Genomic DNA, 22,572 nt, shown 5'->3' on the forward strand with positions numbered 1-22,572 from the left:
AAGCCATCAATGAACTCCCTAAGAAAACAATCCCCAGGGCCAGAATGGTTCACAGGTGAATTCTACCAAACATCTAAGAAACAATTAGTTAGAATATTATACAAACCATTTGAGAAAATAGGATTAGTCCTACCAAATTCCTTCTATGACACAAATATGGTTTTGATACCTTAACCAGGAAGAGCAAAAACAGAAAGAAAGCTATAGACCAATTTCTTTAATGGATATCGATGCAAAATTTTTAAATAAAATGCTAGCAAGGAAATTACAGCAATATGTCACAAAGATCATATAGTATGACCAGATGGAATTTGTGGTAGGAATGCAGGGCTGGTTCAATATAAAAAGAAAACTATCAGTGTAACTGGTCATATCAATAACAAAACCAACAAAAATCTTGTGATTGATTCAATAGATGCAGAGAAAGTCTTTGATAAAATACAACACCCGTTCCTATCAAAAACACTAGAAAGCATAGGAATCAATTGGGGCTTTCTTAAAATGATAACTAGTATCTATCTAAAACCAAGAGCAAGCATTATCCGTAACAGGCGAACTTGAAGCCTTCCCAATAAGATCAGAGTTCATGAAACATGGATGTCCATTAATACCACTATAATTCAATTCTGTATTAGAAATGCTAGCTGTTTAATAAGAGAAGACAAAGAAATTGAAAGAATAAAAATAGGCAACGAGGAAACAAAACTATAATTGTTTGCATATGAGAGAAACCTTACAGAATCAACTAAAAAAACTGGTCGAAACAATTAACAGGTGTGGCCACATTGTAGTATAGAAAATAAACCCACATGAATCATCAGCATTTCTATATACTTCCCAAAAAACCCAGCAGCAAGAGACAGGAGCAGAGTGAAACATACTTTTTTTCACTTTGTTTTTCTTGTTTTTTGTTGCAATATGGCTAATATGGAAATATGTTTTGTATTACTTTACATGGGTAAGTGATATTATAGTGCTTGCCTTCTTCAATGGGTGGGAAAGCGATGGGATCAAGGGAGAGTTTGGAACTCAGAACTTAAAAAAAAAACATCAAAAAGAAAAAGAAAAAAGTAAATTCAACCTTTGCAATAACTCTTGCATCTGTCTTCTCTCTACTCATATGCCACCATGATAGTTCAGAACCTCATCACTTCTAATGTGGTCTATTGCCAGTAACCTCCTAATTGGGCCCTGTTTCTTCCTTCTCCATCCTTTATGGAGCTACCAAACTCTTCCTAAAGATCAAGTCTAACTATGTGTCTCCTCTGACAAACAAGTTCAAAGGCAAAAGCAAAAGAATAATATACACAATGACTACAATAATGTAAATAAAGGCAATATTAAAAGGCAAGAAAAATCAGGTCTAATACAATGATCAATATTGGTTCTAAATTATACTTGGTTAAAACATACATATATACTTTCAATTTAGAAAGAGTGGGGCAGCTAGGTGACACTGTGGATAGAGCACCAGCCCAGGAGTCAGGAGGACCCAAGTTCAAATCCAGCCTCAGTCATTTACTAGCTGTATGATCCTGGACAAGTCACTTAATCCTGATTGCCTCTACTCTACCACCCCCAATAAAATAAAATACAAAAAGCAAACTACAAAAATGGAAAATGATATATATTACCATTTGAAGTCACTCTATTGGAGACCAGCCAAGTTGGCAGAATAGAAAAAAGTAGCATAGCCAAGCTCACCCAACTATTTCACAAAGATCTAAAAAATGCACCATACAGAATTCTGATAGAAACATCAAAGAAAAAAAATCTGTATCATTGTTCCAGCCTATGTTGGCACATGGTGAGAGAGAAAGACAGGTTTGAAGATACAGAGTGATGGAGTCTAACAAGGTACATGCCATGAGCACAGTTCTAATTCAGGGACTAAATGAGAGCCTGCCTGCTACTGGGCATCAGGTCAAAAAGAGGTCCCACATCTGGCATCAAGTAGTCTGAATTTGTTTAAAGCTCAGGAACAGATGCCAACTAGCAGCTGCCACTCACTACTCACTGATGGATCACAGATCCACCGGAGGAGACTTGAGCCATGCTGGGATGAGGGTGGGGTTGGGAGTGCGGTGGCAAGGTTGGTCCAAGACAAGGAATGATCACAAATGGATCCTAGGCTATGTAACTGAGCAAGGAGCAAGTACAGAAGCAAGTAGCAGCTGCATGGCTCTGATCCACTGAGAGGGCAGATTAGCAAGTAGTGTGGTACTGTGAAAGAGCACAATATTTTGAGTCAGAAGGTATGGGTTCAAATCCCAGTTTCTGCCACATTCTACTTGTGTGATACTTGGCAAGGGACTTAACCTTCTGAGTTTCTACATCTATAAAAATGAGGTGAATGGATTAGATGACTTCTATGGTCCCTCACAACTCTTAAGTCTGCAGTAGGAAAAGTGTTAGATCTATAGCCCCATACTGTAAGTTCTGTAGGAAGCAGATTCTTCAACCTTGAACCTCCATTACCCTACAAAGACATATCCTGCCCGAGTTTACTCTGAACAGTTATTTTTTTTTATCACATTTCACTCAATCAGGCATAAATGCCCAGTACGTTTACATTTTGGATCCATTGTACTTTCACTATCAGTTACTCTGTTTGCCCATGTTTACTTATCATATGTCTGCAATACATAAATAAGAAATAGTGTTAAATCTCATTTTATTGATGGTTATACTGCAGAGTAAGAAGGCAGTATAACTTTTGGACAGTCACACAATGACCATTTAGAGTGGAAATCAAATTAAAACCCAGGGCTCTTTTTTTTCTTTCACAACATGAGTATAATTCCACTTACATCAGGATATGTTTATACAATTTATATCCTTTTGTCATAGAAATGAGCATTTAGCTAAAGTGAAACTAAATGGATGAGAAACTTGGTAATATTTCCTGATAGCACAGCTCCAAAAACATTATAGTCCACCGTTTTAAGTACCATGGCATCTGTATATTCCAAGTATAACTTTTCTCATGGTTATGCTATTTTTACATTTAATTTATTCAAAGAGATGATTCATTAGTGATTAGAAAAATGAACATGATCCACAATGCATTACTTGCTATATTGAGTACTGACAATGATGATCTTAAGAAACTATGCTTCTAGTCAATCTTTTGCTAAAGAAGTCCTGGCCTCTCCTTTTTTTTTAAAATCATGAAGTCCAAAGGTTAAAACAAAGTGAAATACTGTTACAACGCATGACTTCTTTTAATGGAGGAAAAGGAATGATACAAGATCTCGATACATCTCACTTCCCAAGAAAAAGTAAAGGTAAGAGCCTATACTATCCATAGATTAAAAAAATAACTACATACTATAGTCTTAAGTGTGTTTTAGAATATTTTGTTTCAGCAACAGGCCAGAAATATGATTTTACTTTTATATCGGCAAAAGGAATGTGAACCTTGGACATGGCTAAGGGAACATTTTCCTGATACAATTATGCATGAATACAAAGGAATTGTTTTTATTTTGCAAAAATCAATGTTTTGATTTTTTCTACAAGATTTATAAACTCTTTTTTTAAACAATCCAAACACCTTTGTTTTTTGAAGTTTATTCAGCATAAGGAAACCAATTTTTAAAATTTAAATTATCTCAATTTTCGTAAATCAAATTTGTTAACTAAAAAAATTCATTTTACTTACCCAAACATACTTGTTGCTATCTGCCTTTATCAAACAATAGCTTTTTACATAAAACAACTAAGATTCAAGGAATTTGCACCTGAAAACAGAATGCAAAAAACTCTGCTTTCTGTATCTGACTGAACATGTACTGAACGTGTATAAAGCTCTTTTTGAAGTAGTTAATACATAGGACATGTATAAAGAAACAGAATTAGGCAGTGTCATGAAAATCATTCCAAATGATTAATATGCAAAGGCTATTTCAAACTAAGTAGAATAACAATAAAACATCTCATGATTGTAACAATGAACAACTGTTGTTCTTGGTTAAAAATCTTAATGACACACTGGTTCTTTAGTCAATATAATTTGATTAAGGCAACCCCCTAAATTTGCATGTGATTATTTTTAGTTTCTTATTAAATGTTATACTACTTACTGCCTCTGTGACCTTCTGTAAGTTACTAAGATCATTAGATTTGGAGTCAGATCACCTGAGTTCAAATTCTGGTTCTGCTATTTACTACCTGTGCAACCTTCACTTTACTTCTCTGGGATTCAGTTTTCTCATCTGTGAAATGAGAGGATTCAGAGAGAGGTTCACTACCTTTTTCAAAGGTCCCTTCCATCTTTAAATCCTTTGGCCTTATAATTAGATGCATAAACATTTTGATGTTCTTCAATTCTAACCTCTCCCCACGTACACTACCAAAAAAAATCCGAATGGCAAGTAAAATGAAGGGGGGGAAACCCTTTTAGTTATTTAGAAGTGAAAGAACTTTAAAGGAAGGTAAAAATGTAAATTTTTACTATCTTTAAATGTAGCAAAAGATTCTGAACCCTAATTAGCATTGGCATCACTGAACATTAAATCCTCATTATCTAATCTAAAAATATTCTGCTCCCAGGTAGACTAAGTGCTCTTAACCTGGGGTCCATCAACTTAGGTTGGGTTCTTTAAAAAACTTATAGCTATTTTAATGTAAAAAAATATAGCTATTTTAATGTAATTGGTTTTCTTTGTTAGCCAATGTATTTTATTTTATGCATTTAGAAACATTATCCTTAGAATAGATCCATAACCTTCACCAACGGGCAAGGAGGTACATGACAAACAAAAATGGTCAAGAATTTGTACACTAGACTAAATTTATAAAGTATCTGACTGAAAATTAAGTAGGAAATCTTAGGTACTACCCATTAAGAAAGATTTCTGATCATCCTTAAAAAACCCTTCACTAGAGCCTACTATCTCAAGTTTTCATCCTGTATCTCTCCTTTTTCTTAAACTCCTTAAAAAAACACGTGTGTGTATACTTTCTGCCTCTTTCTTTCCCATCACTCATTACCCTCTAAATTCTAGCTTCCAACATCCTTCCTCAACTAAAAAGTCTCTCCAAAGTTACCAATGATCTTTAAAAAAAATTATATATTTTTCAATCTTAAAAGATCCACCTTCTTTCCGTCCTATCCTACCACACCCCCAATTGAGAATGAAAGAAAAACAACCCTGTTGTAAACACATATAGTTAAGCAAAAAAAATTTCTCAATTTGCTGTCCCCCCCAAAATATGTCTCATTCTGTACCCCGAGTCCTTCACCTCTATCAGGAGTTGGGTAACATATTACATCAGTAGTCTTCTAGAATTACAGTTGGTTATTACACTGATTAGAGTTCTTATTCTTTCAAAGTTGTTTATATTTGTCCTTTTGAATTCCATCACATTTATATACTGCTTGTTCATCCATTCCTTGATGTATAGGCCCCTCAGATTTTCATTCTTTGCTACCTCAAAAAGAGCTATATTTTTGTATAGCCTTAGAATTTCTTTTGCTTAGGACTAATCCCTCCCATAATTTACTTTCCTTATAATCCCAACTTCTCCCTTTTCTCTATTTTCCTGTTGAGTTAAATGTATTTCTGTACTCAACTCCGTGTGTGTGTGTGCACACATTTTCTTCCTACCATTGAGGTAAGAACTATAATGCCCAACATATCATTGTGTAAAGAAAAATGAAAGTGTTGTAAGTAAACTGAAAAAAATAAAACAAAAAAACCAGAACCAGTTCAGATAAGAATGAAGTTGAAGTATTAGCTATTGCCCCCTCCTCTTTTAGGTAGATGTCTACTTGCTCACCTTGATCATGTGAGGTAATTTTCCCTAACCTTCCTTTCTCTCCCCCTCTAGCCAGTATATTCTTCTCCCCTTTTCACAAGAACATCAGGGTATAATGGAACCATTCCCAGGCCTTGTCTATAGACAACTTCTCTCTAGCCCTGGGGACACCTTACCATCTCCCCATATTAGATTGTAAATAACAATTCTTTTTTAGTCTTTTATCATTATTCATTTGTGTTTACCTTTCTGCATTTCTTTTCACTCCTGTATTTGAATTCTAAGTTTCTTCACAGTTTTTCCTCAAGAAAGCTTGGTGGTCCTTTATTTCAATTTTTCCCCTGAATGATTATACTCAGTTTTGATGGGTAAATTTTTTTTAGCTGTAAGTCTATATCCTTTGCCTTCTGAAATGTATTCCAAACTTTCTGCTCTTTTATAAATCATATGTGATAATAACTGTGGCTTGAATTCTTTGTTTCTGGCTGCCTTTAGTATTTTTATTCTTTCACTTGAAAGCTCTGGATTTTGGCTATGATGTGCCTGAGAGTTTTTATTTTGAAATTTCTTTCAGGAGGTGACCACTAGATTATTTTTATTTCCATTTTGCTCTCTAGTTCAAAGAAATCTGGGCAGTTTTCTTTTAAGATTTCTTGAAATATAATGTCTAGGTTCTTTTATTTTTTGTCATGGAATTCAAGTAGTCCAATAATTCTTAAATATTTCTCTCCTCAATCTGTTTTCCAGGTTAGTTGTTTTTGTTATAAGAAATCTTAGGTTTTCTACTTTTTTCATTCTTTTAATTAAATTTTTTTGTTGACTCAGAGTCATTGGATTCCATTTGGTCCATTCTAATCAGGGAGTTTGTTTGGATAAGGTTTAGGACCTCTCTTGCCAAGTTGTTCCCTTTCCAATTCTTTCCTTTGGAGCTCTCATTTCATTTCCAATTTTTCCCTTCTAGAGCTCCAATTTCATTGATCAAAACATTTTAAACTTTAAAAAAAAAACTCTTGCTTCATCTCTTCTAGGAATTCTACTTGAATTTCTGCCCAAACTATTTTTCTTTGAGGCTTTGTAAACAAAAGTTGCTTACAAAGTTTGTTTTTTAGTCATTCTTTTACGGGTTTTTGTCTTGAGTGTCCCTACAATCTTTTAATAAGCTAATCTGATGGGTCTTTTTTCGGTCCTCCTCCTCCTTGATTTCTCTGTATAGTATTTGACACTGTCAACCATCTTCTCCTCCTAGATCCTCTTGCTTCTGGGTTTTTGTTCATACTACCAGTTTACTTCCAACCTTCCTGGCCAATCCTTCTTAAGTCCTTTGCTGGCTCATCCTTCACATCACTCTCCCTAATTTTGTATGTACTCCAGGCCTTGGGCCTTCTTCTCTCTCTTACTTAAACACCTTTTCTGATCACATTATTTAGCTGTCATCTCTATGCAGATTACTCCAAAATGTACATATTCATTCCCAGTTGCTCTCTAGTACTCTATCACCAAACGTCTAGTGGACATTTCAAACTGAATGTAAGTCAGTCAGTCAACAAACACTTATTAAGTGCCAAGCACTATGCTAAGTACTGAACATATAAAGAAAGAGAAAACAGACAAACAAAAACGCCATCCCTGATTTCAAAGAGCTTACATCTTAGTGAAAAAAATAATATGCAAATATATGGTGAAAATGGGAGGCAATTTTATAGGGAAGGGATTAGCAGTATGGGGGTGGAGCATTAGTCTAGCAAATACCATCTGCAGAAGCTAAGATTTGAGCTGACTCTTGAAAGAAGTCAGGGAAGCCAGGAGATTGAGGTGAAGAGGGAAAAGCATTTCACACACGGCCAACAGCCAGTACAACGTTACAGAGTTGGGAGATAGAGTGTATGGAGCAAGTACCTCAGTGTAGATGGATCAGAGTATCTAGAAAAGAATAGTGTAAAAAGACTGGCAACGTGGGAAGACGCCAGTTGTGAACAGCTTTAAATGCCAAACGGGATTTTATATTTGATCCTAGAGGTAAAAAGGGGCCACCAGAATTTGCTGAATGAGAAGGCTGTAGGAGTGACATGCTCAGATCTGCTTTTGAAGATCATTTTGGCAGTGAAGTGGAGGATGGATTGGAGTGTAGAGAGACTTCTACCATTTATGCTTTCATAGTATGATGATGCACCAAACCACTCATTTCCTTCTCACTTATTCAAAATTTTCTATGTCTCCTTATTCTAGTAGGTCCATTGGAATAAATACATGAGGAAAAACTTCTTTAGTGTGTTACCGAAATACAAAAACAAGATAATATTGAAAGCTACATAATTTGTCAGTAAAGATCATTGAAAAATATAGAAATGGCCGTTTGTTGCAATTGGAAATGATCTGATATAAATAATATATTAAAATTCCTTCCCAGACCAAAGTGAAATGTATTTGATCTTCATTCAAGTTTTGCTTAATACGAGAAAGACTGAGAATTCAGTGTAATGGAAGGAACATTGGACCTGGAATAAAAAGAACAATGTTTCAAGTTTTGGCTCTGCCATTGGTTTTGCTGAATGATCCTGGGCAAATCATTTAATACCTTGGGATTTCTTTTCTTTACCGAACCATCTATTTCACAAGATGGTTAAATGTGACTTTTTATTATTAAGACTTTAAATAAATGCATTAAATGAATGTTTTCTATTAATTGTAGCAGCTTCTTGCCTTGCTCTTCATAATTTTGACTAGTTACATTCATGCCAGGTATTTGAGGAGTTGGGTAACATATTTGTGTGCGCTTTCCTATGATTCAGGTTGAAACCCCTATATGGCAAATGACTAACCATCTGGTGATTAGCTTACCTGAATATAGTTATCTGGGTCCTTTCCTATACTCAAGGGTTAACAGTTTGGACTTCTTTTACATAAAGCCTCTGAAATCCTAAGGTAATCTCCAACATAATTAAGCATCAGAATAGAACTCAAGTAGGGATCTTCTCATAATCCTTATTTTTCTTAACAATTACTTTATTAATATTTTATTTTTCAACATTGATTTCCATAAGATTTTGAGTTTGGGATCTTTTTCAGGAGGCAATCTGTGGATTCTTTCAATTTCTCTTTTACCCTCTGGCTCTAGAATATCATGGAAGTTTTCCTTGATAATTTCTTGAAAGGTGATACCTAGGCTCTTCTTTTAATCATAGCTTTCAGGTAGTCCAATTTTTAAATTATCTCTCCTGGATATAGTCTCCAGGTCAGTGGTTTTTCCAATGAGATATTTCACATTGTCTTCCATTTTTTCATTCCTTTAGTTCTGTTTTATATCATCTTGATTTCTCATAAAGTCACTAGCGTCCACTCACTCCAATCTAATTTTTAAGGTGTGGAGGGGCAGAGCTAAGATAGCAGCAGGAAACCAAGAACTTGTGTGGGCTCCCAACCAGGTCCCTCAAAAAACCTATAAAAATGGCTCTGAACAAATTCTAGAGCTGCAGAACCCACAGAATAGCAGAGGGAAGCAGGGCTCCAGCCCAGGAAAGCATGGATGGTTGCTGGGTAAGGTCTATCACACAGAGCTGGGAGTGGAGTGGAGCAGAGCCCAGTGTGAGCTGCGCCAGACCAACCAGACCGGATATTGAGCGGAAAAGTTCCTAGCACCCTGAATCAGTGAGCTGTGGCAGTTACCAGACTTCTCAACCCACAAACACCAAAGACAACACAGGTTAGTGGGAAAAGCTTCAGGGACAGAGTGAAAGGAATTCGCGGTTCAGCCACCAACCTGGGGGCAGTGGAGGTAGTGCAGCTCTGAGGATAGAACTACAGCTGCAGTTGCTTCTGGCCCCAGACCCACCTGGTGGGAGGAACTAAGTGGCTGATCAGAACGGGAGTGCAGACCCTGCTCAGATCTGAGTCACGGTCCAGGCTAGCGGTTCTTGGGGGAGGAGGAACACTGCTGTAGCAGAGCTTGCTGTGTAGAAAAAGCTCTGAAAACAACAGCGTAGCCCCTCCAGATTTGGACAAAGTACTCTCTTCTCTACAAGCAGTCATACCCCAAGGAAAAACTCAAGGGTCAAGTAGTTGGCTGGGAACATGGCCAGGGAGCAAAAACAGACTCAGATTCACTCAGACTTTGGAATCTTTCTTTGGTAACAAAGAAGACCAAAACCTAGAACCAGAAGAAATCAACAAAGTCAAAGAGCCTACATCAAAAGGCTCCAAGAAAAACATGAACTGGTCTCAGGCCATGGAAGAGCTCAAAAAGGATTTGGAAAAGCAAGTTAGAGAAGTAGACGAAAAATTGGGAAGAGAAATGAGAAGGATGCAAGAAAACCATGAAAAACAAGTCAATGCCTTGCTAAAGGACACTCAAAAAAATACTGAAGAAAATAACACCTTAAAAAATAGACTAAGTCAAATGGCAAAAGAGCTCCAAAAAGCCAATGAGGAGAAGAAAGCCTTGAAAGGCAGAATTAGCCAAATGGAAAAGGAGGTCCAAAAGACCACTGAAGAAAATACTCCCTTAAAAATTAGACTGGAGCAAGTAGAAGCTAGTGACTTTATGAGAAATCAAGACATTATAAAACTGAACCAAAGGAGCAAAAAATGGAAGACAATGTGAAATATCTCATTGGAAAAACCACTGACCTGCAAAATAGATCCAGGAGAGATAATTTAAAAATTATTGGACTACCTGAAAGCCATGATCAAAACAAGAGCCTGGATACCACCTTTCGAGAAATTTTCAAGGAGAACTGCCCTGATATTCTAGAGCCAGAGGGTAAAATAGAAATTGAAAGAATCCACAGATTGCCTCCTGAAAAAGATCCCAAAAAGAAGACTCCTAAGAATGTTGTTGCCAAATTCCAGAGCTCCCAGATCAAGGAGAAAATACTGCAAGCAGCCAGAAAGAAACAATTTGAGTATTGTGGAAATACCATCAGGATAAGATAAGATCTAGCAGCTTCTACATTAAGGGACTGAAGGGCTTGGAATATGATATTCCAGAGGTCAATGGAGCTAGGATTAAAGCCAAGAATCACCTACCCAGCAAAACCGAGTATAATGCTCCAAGGCAAAATATAGCCTTTCAATAAAATGGAGGACTTTCAAGCTTTCTTAGTGAAAAGATCAGAGCTGAATAGAAAATTTGACTTTCAAACACAAGAATCAAGAGAAGCATGAAAAGGTCATCAGGAAAGAGAAATCATAAGGGCCTTACTAAAGCTGAACTGTTTTGTTTACATTCCTACATGGAAAGATGATGTGCATAATTCATGAGACCTCAGTATTAAGGTAACTGAAGGGAATATACATACATACATACATACATACATACACACACACACATACACACAGAGGGCACAGGATGAGTTGAATATGAAGGGATGATATCTAAAAAAATTAAAATAAAATTAATGTATGAGAAAGGATATATTGAGAGAGGGAGAAAGGGAGAGATAGAATGGGGTAAATTATCTCTCATAAAAGTGGCAAGAAAAAGCAGTTCTGTAGGATGGGAAGAGGGGGCAGGTGAGGGGGAATGAGTGAATCTTGCTCTCATCAGATTTGACCTGAGCAGGGAATAACATACACACTCAATTGGGTATCTTACCCCACAGGAAAGAGGGAGGGAGATAAAAAAGGGGAGATGATAGAAGGGAGGGCATATAGGGGGAGGAGGTAATCAAAAGCAAACGCTTTCTTAAAGGGACAGGGTCAAGTGAGAAAATTGAATAAAGGGGGATAGGATAGGATAGGAAGGAGGAAAATATAGTTAGTCTTTCACAACATGAGTATTGTGGAAGGGTTTTGCATAATGATACACATGTGGCCTATGTTGAATTGCTTGTCTTCTTAGGGAGGGTGGGTGGGGAAGGAAGAGGGGAGAGAATTTGGAACTCAACGTTTTAAAACCTGATGTTTTAAAAAAAAAAGTTTTTGCATGCAACTAGGAAATAAGATATACAAGCAACGGGGCACAGAAATCTATCCTGATCTACAAGAAAGTAAGGGAAAAGGGGATGGGGGGAGTGGGGTGACAGAAGAGAGCGCTGACTGGGGAATGGGGCAACTAGAATATATGCCATCTTGGAGTGTGGGGAGGGTAGAAATGGGGAGAAAATTTGTAATTCAAACTCTTGTGAAAATCAATGCTGAAAACTAAAAATATTAAATAAAGAAAAAAAGAAAAAAACAAAAATGGAAGAAAATTTAAGATTTCTCATCACAGAAACAATAGACCTGGAACAAAGATTAATAAGAAAAAATTTAAGAATCACTGGGCTACTTAAATGCCATGACCAAAAAAGAAGAGCCGAGACATAGTATTTCAAGAAATCTTAAAACTGTTCACATTTCTTAGAACTAGAGGGCAAAGTCAAAACAAAGAATCCAGCAGTCACCTATTGAAGCTCCAAAATGAACTCTCCCAGGAACATCACAGCCAAATCCAGAACTTCCAGATTAAAGAAAAAAAATACTTCAATCATACAGAAAGAAAGAATTCAAGTACCAAGGAGCCACAGCTGGCATCATACACAATTTAAAAGCCTTCATTATAAAAGAGCAGAGAGTGCTTGGAATACCATATTTCAGAAGACAAAAGCTTGCTGATTGGATCCACTAAGGAGAAACAATCAGAAGGTATGGACAACGCTGCACAAGAGGAAGTATGGATGGGTTGCAATCTATTCAAGAGATGTCAAGCATGCAGAACCTAGAGCCAGATTAAAATATAATCAGGAAATATTTAGCAAAGCAAATATACAATAAAACATTGATTATGTTAACATATGGTTTTCTAAGTCAGTTAGTAGCCCATAAGGATCCTTATGTATGGTTAGTGGCCTTTGTTTCTATTTGAGTTTGACAACACTGATCTATATTGAGAATAATCACATCATTAAATATTGAAGTACTCTCCTGGTAATGTTATATGGATATAAATCATGGAAGACCACAATCTCCAAAGTATAAAAATTCCAGATTATCCAAAGATAAAAATAGAAGCTTTGGTGGATGTAAGTAGGTTGAAGGACATTATTAATAATGACTTTGTCTACAAGTGGTGTAAAATACATTATCAAGGAAATACGTAAGAAAAGAAGGTAGGTTAGTCATGTAGTGAAAGTGAAGAGATAAGAGAAATGGAGGAAATGTGGCAGAGTCCAAAAATCACTCACTGTTTCTGAACTCAAAAGAAAATGTGTTCAAATCCTGCCTCTGAATTCACTAGCTGTGTAACCTTGGGAAACGTACTTGACCACCCTGAGTTTCAGTTTTCTTTATGTATAAAATAAGGGGCTGGGGAATTAAATGGCCCTGAAGGTACCTTTCACCCCATGAACTAATAAAAAGGCCACCAGACTGTTGGGAAGAGCCTGGGTAGAGAATGGGAAGAAATTAGTAAGATTTTCACGGAATGAGAAAGGACGTATGCATAGTGATCTGCACCAACATAGAGAATATCCAAAGGATGAATCCACTGAAACATCTATTACTATAGTTTACTGAAGTAAACTCACATGACATATATGAAAATAGGTACTTAATCTATTTGCATTGCATAGATACTAATGACAATAAAGATTATGGTCATGATTGCTGACATTTATATAGTACTTTAAGGTTTGTGAATTGTTATATCACTATAACACTACATTAAATACATTATTTAATTTTATTCTCATGATGAACTTGTAATTATTGTCTTCATTTTTAAAGATCTAAGGTTCAGAGACTAACTTGCCCAAGGTCACAAACTGATGTTAAGAGTTGGGATTTGAATACAGGTCTCTCTTGAATCTAAGCTGAACACTTTCCCCCATTATAGCACATGTTCAATTATCAATGAAATCATGAGACTATTTTCCCAATGTGAAAAAGTATATTTTCACATAAACAAAATGTATTTCCTAAATAACTAAAAATGTATACATCTGTGTAAAAATGTGTCAACTATTTAAGAGCTCCTGTCATTACTTTAATCAAACATATTTAACTAGAACTACATTAATAAGAAACTTATAGTCTGTTATTTGCTATGATATTGGACTTATTACCATTTTATTATAACTAGGCTGGTGAAGTACTGGGTCACTCCTGTTTCTTTTGTTGTATCAATGCTATGTACATTTTAAGAAAAAAATTAAAACAAAATCTAAGAAAACAAAGTTGAAACATTATTGTAACAATTACTAAAATCTTAGCTTTATGTAAAAAATTTCTTTTTTTTAGGCTCTAAAGATGAAAATCACGGGCATCTTAATGTTGCTTTGGGGACTCTCGCTATTAGCAGCAGGCCTAAGCTGTACTTTTAAAATAGTAAGTTTTGAAATGAGAAGTACGAATTTTCAATGGAGTTTTTAAAAGATCAAGTCCATTCATAAGAACTGTGATCAATGTATTAACAAATCTTGATTCCCAAAGATTTATGAAGCACCTTCCTCCTCTTGGTGGAAATGTGGTGGGCTATACACACACACACACACACACACACACATATATATATGTATATAGGTACACATACATACATATATGTATATATATATATATATGGTGTGTGTATATGCTATCAGACATGATCAATGTGCTAGTCTGAATTGCTCAACTGTATTTTTGTCATGTGACAGGGTTCTTCTGAGTAGGTGGCCACTGTGAAATGACAGCCATATATTTTTGAAAGCATCAGTAAACCATTAAAAAGGAGTCAAATTGGCTGTATATAGGAATAGAAATAGTAAAACCATGACCTATAAAAACAGTGGTTCTGAAAGTTATGATTGACCTATCTAATCAACTAATTGGTCTTTAAAAAAAGATATTTTTTTCAAAATCACATTTATAAATGGTGATCTGATTTGAAAGACTTGCTTTACAATAGCTATGGTTCCTAAAAATGTGGATATAAAAATAATTCTGCACTTCTCTATGGACTGTCATTCTAAAACTAGAAATGAAATTCTTTTAGAAGGGAAGAAGAAAATAGAGCTTTGGAATGGATTCCAAGATATAAACATACATCTTACTCATGAATACAAGAAGCCTTTTAAAATCACCTACTTATGGTAAAAAAAATATTCTGAAACAAAATCTGATGTTTATGTTTTCTTAGAATATTATTATATATGGTAAGGTCCCTTTTTGAACATTTTGCTATTGGGTATAGTGAAAAGGATTTTTCTATTATGTTTTATTTTTCATTATGTGTTCATTAAGTATGAATTTCCACACAGAGGGTTTCCTTTAAGTGGAACACACCCACGTATTACACAGCCTTTCCCCTGGAAAATCATTAGTCAATAATAGTATTATTATAATATATGATTATAGTGAGGGTGATCAGAAAAATCCCTTAATTAATGAACTGGATTTGAATTGTGTTACCTCCTGTGGGGCTTGTCATTAGTTCTGGTCCCTTGCTGAGATGACATAGAAACTCTTGATTGGTGTTCCCTATGATTTGGTAATTCTGCATACATACAAATCATACAAGGCTGATTCTGGTTAAACTGATATAAAAGAGGTGATAAGGTATGTGTTAAGGGTTAAGTCAGAGATGATTGATTCAGAAAGAGATGAAAGAAAGATTCCATCCCTGTGGAATATAAGAGAAACTGAATAAAAATAACTATCTTTTTTGTTACATTCAGGGCTTTCTCTCCCTTGCACTTTCAGGAATATCCAAGGGGCTAAGGAAGGTAAGGGGGTGGAGTTATTGTGCTCTGCTTTCTTGCCGTATCATTTCAACAAGAATCCACAGCGCATGTCCCAAGGGACCAGAGGACACATGCAGTTTCGTGGATGGTAAGCCAGTCCAGTAAATCAAAGGTTTTACCTTATCACCTCTGTTATATTACTATAACAAATCAGAATCTGTCTTTTATGGTTTGTATGTATGCAAGATTTCCAAATCCTTTGGAAAATTAGTCTAGCTAGGAAAATGGTTTATCATGTTTAAGTCCATAATCCCAATAGATTACTGGATTCCCCTTTCAAAACCAGTTCCTTCTCCTAGCTTTCAAGAACAATTTGTATCTGAGATCTTCTGGTAGTCTGTTAATTCTTTTCTGGTTAATATGCTTTTGTTCTTTTTTTAGGATGGCAGTCATAATTTCACTGCAAAGAACCATACTTCAGTTCCACAAAATATAAATAAAAATGTTACTATACTTGATCTCAGTTATAACCAAATCACTCTGAACAGCACAGATATAAGGATTCTTCAGACATATGTTTTACTAACTGAACTCAATCTGAACAACAACAAAATTATTTTCCTACATAATAACAGTTTTGGTAGTCTCTCCAACCTGGAAATTTTAAGTATCAGCAGCAACTCCATCAATGCAATTGAACAGAATGCTTTTGTAGGATTAGATAAACTAAAACAATTGTATCTTTGCCAAAACAAAATCTCTCAACTGAATCCTTATACATTGATGCCTCTAAAAAGCCTGATGGCTTTGAATTTACAAGACAATATGATAAGTTATTTTGATATTCCAAGACAATTTCAACTGGAAAAAATAATTTTACATGGAAATCCGTGGAACTGCTCTTGTGGTCTACATAATTTACAGAATTGGTTGAATACCTCAAAAGTAATGCTAGGTAAGTTATAGAAATTAAGATATTTCAAAAATAACAGGAGGGTCACTTCAGGTTGTCATTCCCTAGAAGACTTATATAAAATTAAATTATGTAAAAACAATGAATTTGTTCATATTTGGATAGAAAATACTTTGAAAAGCAGCATCTGTGAATAACAAAAGTAACATGAATATGTGCATAAAATTAGATGCTATTTTCCACAAAAAATTCACTTTGTGTGATGCTGTTTGAATGTCATATAAAATATTTCTTGCTTTGGCATTTGAGATTGCTTTTTACTAAGATACTTTTCCTGTGTGGGATATGTTAGTGACAATAGATACCTTAATTATATAGACTGAACTATATGTATAGACTGGACACTTTGTACATCCTGATTTAATGATACATTATTTAAAATATAACTTTATTTCAAAAGAGGCATACTCAGAATTAGATTCTATGTTTAAAGATGATATTTGAATGTCACTTGAGATGAAACACAAGCTTAATGGGTAATTCAGTACCTTTCTCACAAATCTCTAATTGTTCCTCTATAAATCTGCTCTGAATCCACACTGGTGAGCTAAAGACTTTTGGGTTGCTTGATGTCAAAAACCCTCTGTTTCTCTAAATTGTCACGTATTGGTAATCACAGTATTCCTGGGACCAGTCTACTCTAGAGACTATTACTGAATAAACTACAGCCATCTGTTCTCTTGCCTCCCTTCCACCCTTTCAAGCTGAGAGAGGCTTATTCCAAATATCCTCATATAGAAAAGGTACAAGCCCTTAGGCCTCCTTCAATCTCCTCCACACCCCCAGGAAAAAGGCAACTTTGTACCGTATTACTATTTTTTCTTTTTTATAATTACAGATATATTACTGTCTCCTAGTTATTACTGATATAACTCTCTACTTAGGTACAACTTGAAATTTACATAGAATGAAATTTTTCTTCTTGGCAACATGCAACTTTTACAAACTGCTTCAATAGGACTTTTAGAGGAAAATGTTTTTGAAAGAGCATGTTGTAGGAACACTGTGGCTGTGTAAGGCCAATAACACCAGCACACAGAAGGGCTACTAGCACAGGTTCTTTGATCTGCTTTTCTAAGAAAAGCAACTTTAGGGGGTTAACAATCTCACTTTTCATTCACTTAGTCCAGGGAGAAAAGCCAGCACCCTAAACTTCAGAGCAAATACAGACAGAAATTGCAAACAGAGACAATATAAATGGACCAAACCACAATACGCAGTTACCAGAGAAGCAACAACGTAATGTTTTTTTCAAAGCTGGGGGCTCTTAACAATGGCTACCCAGAGTCTCATCTGGTTAAATAACACAACACTCTTCTAGTGAGTGAGAGCCCCAAAACAAAATGCTAACCTCTGAGTGTACATACCCTGTTTAGGGTCAAAAAGTGTCACAATGACGCAACTTAAAAAAATGTGAACTAGGCTTTCCCTTGAGCAAGTCATCAAAGACTCCCAATTTAATCAAAGAAACAAGGACCAGGCTCATCAAAGCCATTTAATTACCTGAGTACTCCAAAAGAGAAAACAGTAAAAAAGCCCTGCCCTGATTACCATTACACATGTATGTATTTCACAGAATGAACAGTAATTTAAAGATCTGCATTATGCTAAGATCATTTTTTAAAAAATAAATTAAATATTTTATTCTGACAAAACAGAAACTTTTAAGGGTATTTCCCATATAGGGAAATTTTCAAAATCAGCAAAAGAAAATATAACCAAAGTCTTCCTATATGAGTACATTTTGTGGTGACAATTTTAATTGCTATGACAACATCAGTAGTCTGAGTGAACCTGAACTGGCTCAAAGTGTAGAACAGATAGTCCTCTACTTATTCACGTGGTCAAAAATTACTTATGTCACCCAATCTGTATAGAAACATGTTATGGCTAACTTTACACTTGCAAAGTAATGCATAATATTAACCATTACCTACTCATTTAAGTTTCTGTAGCAATTCTACCTATACAACAGGCTTTTTTATAGGCTTATATAAATTATTTATTTTAATGAAAATTATTATGAATGAAAGTAATAAAGGGAAGCAGCTTGACACTCGATAGAGGACTGATTTAGAATCAGAAAAACCTAGGGTCAAGTGCTGCATCTGATGTACAATGGTTGTTTGACCCTGGGGAAGTCAATTTAACTTCTCAATGCCCCAGGTAATAATTCTTTAAGCCTTTAAGTTTTATTACAGGTCCCATCCCCATCCCCCCTCAAAACAAAACAAAACCCAGTATAGTATGGTAGAAGGAACACTATAATAGAAGGCAGAGACTTAGACTCTAACCTCAGGTCTGCCACCAACCAGCTATGTGAATTTAGAAAAAATACTTAACTAAAATAAGTTGTATCTTCATTAATAAAATGAAAACATTGAGAAGATGTACCAGATTCCTTCCAGTTCTAAGTTTTTATCACCATATGACTTTAATATAAATTATAATAAATTGCTTCCCCTTTATTTTAAAGAAATTGAAGACAAGTAAATATTAAACTCCCTATAAAAAAGCACTATCTTGATATTATCTCTAGGCAAGGAATGAACATTAGAAATGACAAAAATATAAGTTAAGATGAAAGAAGCTACATGTTGCTATAAATTGCTATTAATAAACCCTATCAACATCTCGTAACTTATTCTCTCTGTTCATAGAATGTGAGAATATCACAATGTGTAGCTCTCCAGATGCCCTGAAGAACTACAGCATCAAAGCAGCACCATACAAGAATGAATGTCATTCAAAATCACCCATACTTATAACTCAGCTTGCTAATGTTCATTTTAAGTCCTCCGGCAACACGACACTTTTTCAAAATTTAAATGACACTGCGAACAACATAACAAAAAATGCAGGTAATGTACTAGATTTTTTAAATTTAAAATTTTATACAGAAATTCAAAATGTCAGATCACTTATATCCAGCTACACCATCTATAAAAAAGATTTCACCATTACTCTTTAAATGTTTTTGTATGAAAAAATGTAAAAAAGAAATTCTAAGTCCAAATAAATAATATGTATGTTGTTACCTCTTGGTAGACTGTAAACTCCTTGAAAATACGGATCTTTTTGTATGTGTGTTTCCTGCATAATGCAGCATATGGTACTGCCATTTGCTTACTGATTACCAAATGTTTACTGATGGAATTGGATTATAAAATAATGCATTATTCAAGTTTTTAATAGAAAGGCAATTTGATAAGAGTCTTCTTCTCAGATAAGTTTACATTTTTTTTAATAAATATTCAAAGTAAGAGGATGCTCCTATGCTACCCTGGTGTTCAACCCACAACTTATCAACACCCTCGTATCCCTGACTCTTTAGTTCTCTAGTTCCACTGTCAATTCAATTCAGCAAATACTGAGTAAACACTGATTATATGCAGGACATGATGACAGATCCTAGGAGATACAGATATGAATAAGATATGGTCTTTATGTACTCCTGCAGTCTTCTTTTCCATGACACTTTTTCTGACCCACTCATGACTTGATTTTCTATCCAATAACATTTGTCATTTGATTTTCAATCCATCTTTATTATTTCTGTGCTGTGGGTTTTTTTTGTAGGAGATATTAATCTATGAAAAATCAAATTCTGAAAAATTAATACATCCCATAAAGTTGTAATTTTTGCATTATATGGAAAAAAATCTATTTAAATTTTTATTAACACTATTATTATTTACCCAAAAGTTCAGGCTAATAAATATGCAAATATAAAAGACCCATCAATTTTCACCATTTTGACTCCTAAAGTGAATAAGAATGGTATGGTCAACAGGAAAAAAAGTGGCAAGGATAGTTAAAGTATGGTAATCTTCATTATTTTGAAAAAGCTATTAGTACATGTTATCTATCAAGTGCCATGTTTTCAAAAAGTTTCTTATAATGGATTCAGTAATTTGTGTCTAATGAAGGGTGGGTGGCATATTAATCTTTAACGCTAATAAATCAATAAATAATTTGGGATTTAATGAATTCCTTTACCTCATTTTTCTCAATTTGACAAGAATCTTTTTCTCTTTCTCTTTAAGAATTTAAGCCTCTTGGTAAAAGCTGGGCCCTTCTCGTTGGTGTGGTAGTTCTGGTTCTGGTAACCTCGCTGCTGATTTTTATTGCTATCAGATGCCCAACATGGTGTAACTTTTTGTTTAGCTTCAATCATCGTCGCTTGAATGAGCAAGAAGTTGATACATATGAAGAAGATTTTACTGTTTATTCTAATTCTCTTCCACAAACACCAGATACAAACCCAGAAGAAAGTATAGTGATATTTGATCAATTAAGTGCATTTGTGGTAGATGAAGATGGATTTATTGAAGACAAATATATAGATACTCAAGAAATGTGTGAAGAAAATTAATTTTGTTCAAAATTTGATTCTTTGTGAACTGACATATTTTTTAATTTAGTAAGGCATAGATTTTGCGGTCCATCAAATATCAAACCACAACTAAATTTCCTATATTTGTTACTACACACACACACACTCTCTCTCAAACACTCCCACATATACTTAATGACCATTATAAAATGGTTAAAAGAAAAATTTTAAGTAGACAAACCCAGTAACAGATAACTGGTAAAGCACAGTACTAGTAATATGAGGATCTGAAACTAATAACTTGTCAATTATTCAAACATTGGATCCTGTTTAATATGTACTAGCTAATACCCCAGCATTCTCTAACATTTACATCAGATCCTAGGTTTGGAGCTGGATGAAATTTTAGAGGTCATCTATATAACCATTTCATTTTACTAATGAGGAAAATGGGGCCCAGAGAACTTAAGTGACTTGCCTAATATCACACAGATTGCAGAGCTGAGGTTTGAAAATAGGACCTTTCATTCAAGTTCATCACTGTTTCCACTATACCATGAACAAAAGAGCTGACCTTGAAAATGACAGTAACTGAAATTAATTATAATTATGTTCATAAGATTAACTTATCACTTAGAAGGTACAACTGATTGCTTTCCACTGGTTCTGTGGATTTTAATCAGTGGAATTTAAATCAGTGCTTTAACTGCACCTTCTACTGGTACAATCACAAAATAAATGGTCACCAATTTTAGTAATGTGGAATAGTCATAACCACACTGACACGCTATCTACGGACTGAAGTGAAATATATATGCACACATACATACACAAAAATACATATACAAATTTATATTATTCACAAACTACTATTCAACTACTTTCAATCATAAAATACAATTCATTGTTGTAGACAGCTACAATAGAGACATATAGCAAAATATACTATAACTCTTTACCTTTTACCTATGAAGAAATGAAAAACAATACTATGAAGTATAGACTTCATTGTGCCAGTAAGAATTATTTAATTTCACATAGTAATCTGCAGAAAAGTAATTTCAAAATTTAAATGCAACCCAAATCTTCACCAAGAAAAAAAAAATGTTATCAGGTGCACATACTCAGTGATAATAAGATGAGACATTTGTCATTTACGATGACATATATTTGTCTAATTTTAAGAATGTTTATAATAAAAGATGAATGTATACTGATAACAGTCAACGATGATACCTTTTTTAAGTTCGAATTGCTTTTATTGCTTATGCTCTATTGCTAAAAATAATTAACATTCAGAAGAACATTTTTTCAACTATTAAACAACCAGCTATGCAACATAATTACCTAATTTCATATTTTATCTATCACTCAGAAATGTTAATGAAATAAAACATAATTACTAAAGGACAGGGGATCAAGTTCTCCAATATGCTAATGGTACTAACTATACCTTGTGGCTATAAAATAAATATTATTTGACTAGCCAAAAAACATCTTTAAAGCTCTAAAAGTCATCAATTCCAAAATGTTTTTTAAAAATGGATTATTTTTTGCCAATGCTAAATCAAAAGCATAGCTATGTAGCCACACTGAGCTATTAGGGAGAACAAAAAGCCCCTCAAAGCTGGCTTCCTTAAGGACTCAGCCTTTCCTACTCCACCAACAATTAGAACCTTCCTCTTTAAAGTTACTGCCCATCTACAATATATGTATTTTGTACGTATCTATCTATCTATTATCTATTTATCCCTCCTTTAGAACATAAACTATTTGAAGGAAGGATGTGATTTTACCTTCCTCTGTAATACCACTGCTTAGCATGATGACTAGCACAAAGTAAGGGCTTAGTGCATGGTTGCTGA

At 34.7% G+C, this 22,572-nt stretch overlaps 2 protein-coding genes across 2 annotated transcripts in view; one reads left to right on the forward strand and one right to left on the reverse strand.

The window, feature by feature from the left end:
• The window catches only part of IFT74 (intraflagellar transport 74), a 171,317-nt gene that overhangs the window by 99,404 nt on the left and 49,341 nt on the right, over positions 1–22,572 (reverse strand). The gene's annotated exons all lie outside the window — the stretch shown is intronic.
• On the forward strand, positions 13,987–20,746 carry LRRC19 (leucine rich repeat containing 19). Its single transcript, XM_036739093.1, has 4 exons — positions 13,987–14,064; positions 15,840–16,353; positions 19,032–19,232; positions 20,418–20,746. Exons 1-4 carry the CDS (start codon positions 13,987–13,989, stop codon positions 20,744–20,746), a joined length of 1,122 nt encoding a protein of 373 aa, XP_036594988.1.

This window comes from Trichosurus vulpecula, chromosome 9 (genome assembly GCF_011100635.1).
Source record: "Trichosurus vulpecula isolate mTriVul1 chromosome 9, mTriVul1.pri, whole genome shotgun sequence".
Lineage (NCBI taxonomy): Eukaryota > Metazoa > Chordata > Mammalia > Diprotodontia > Phalangeridae > Trichosurus > Trichosurus vulpecula.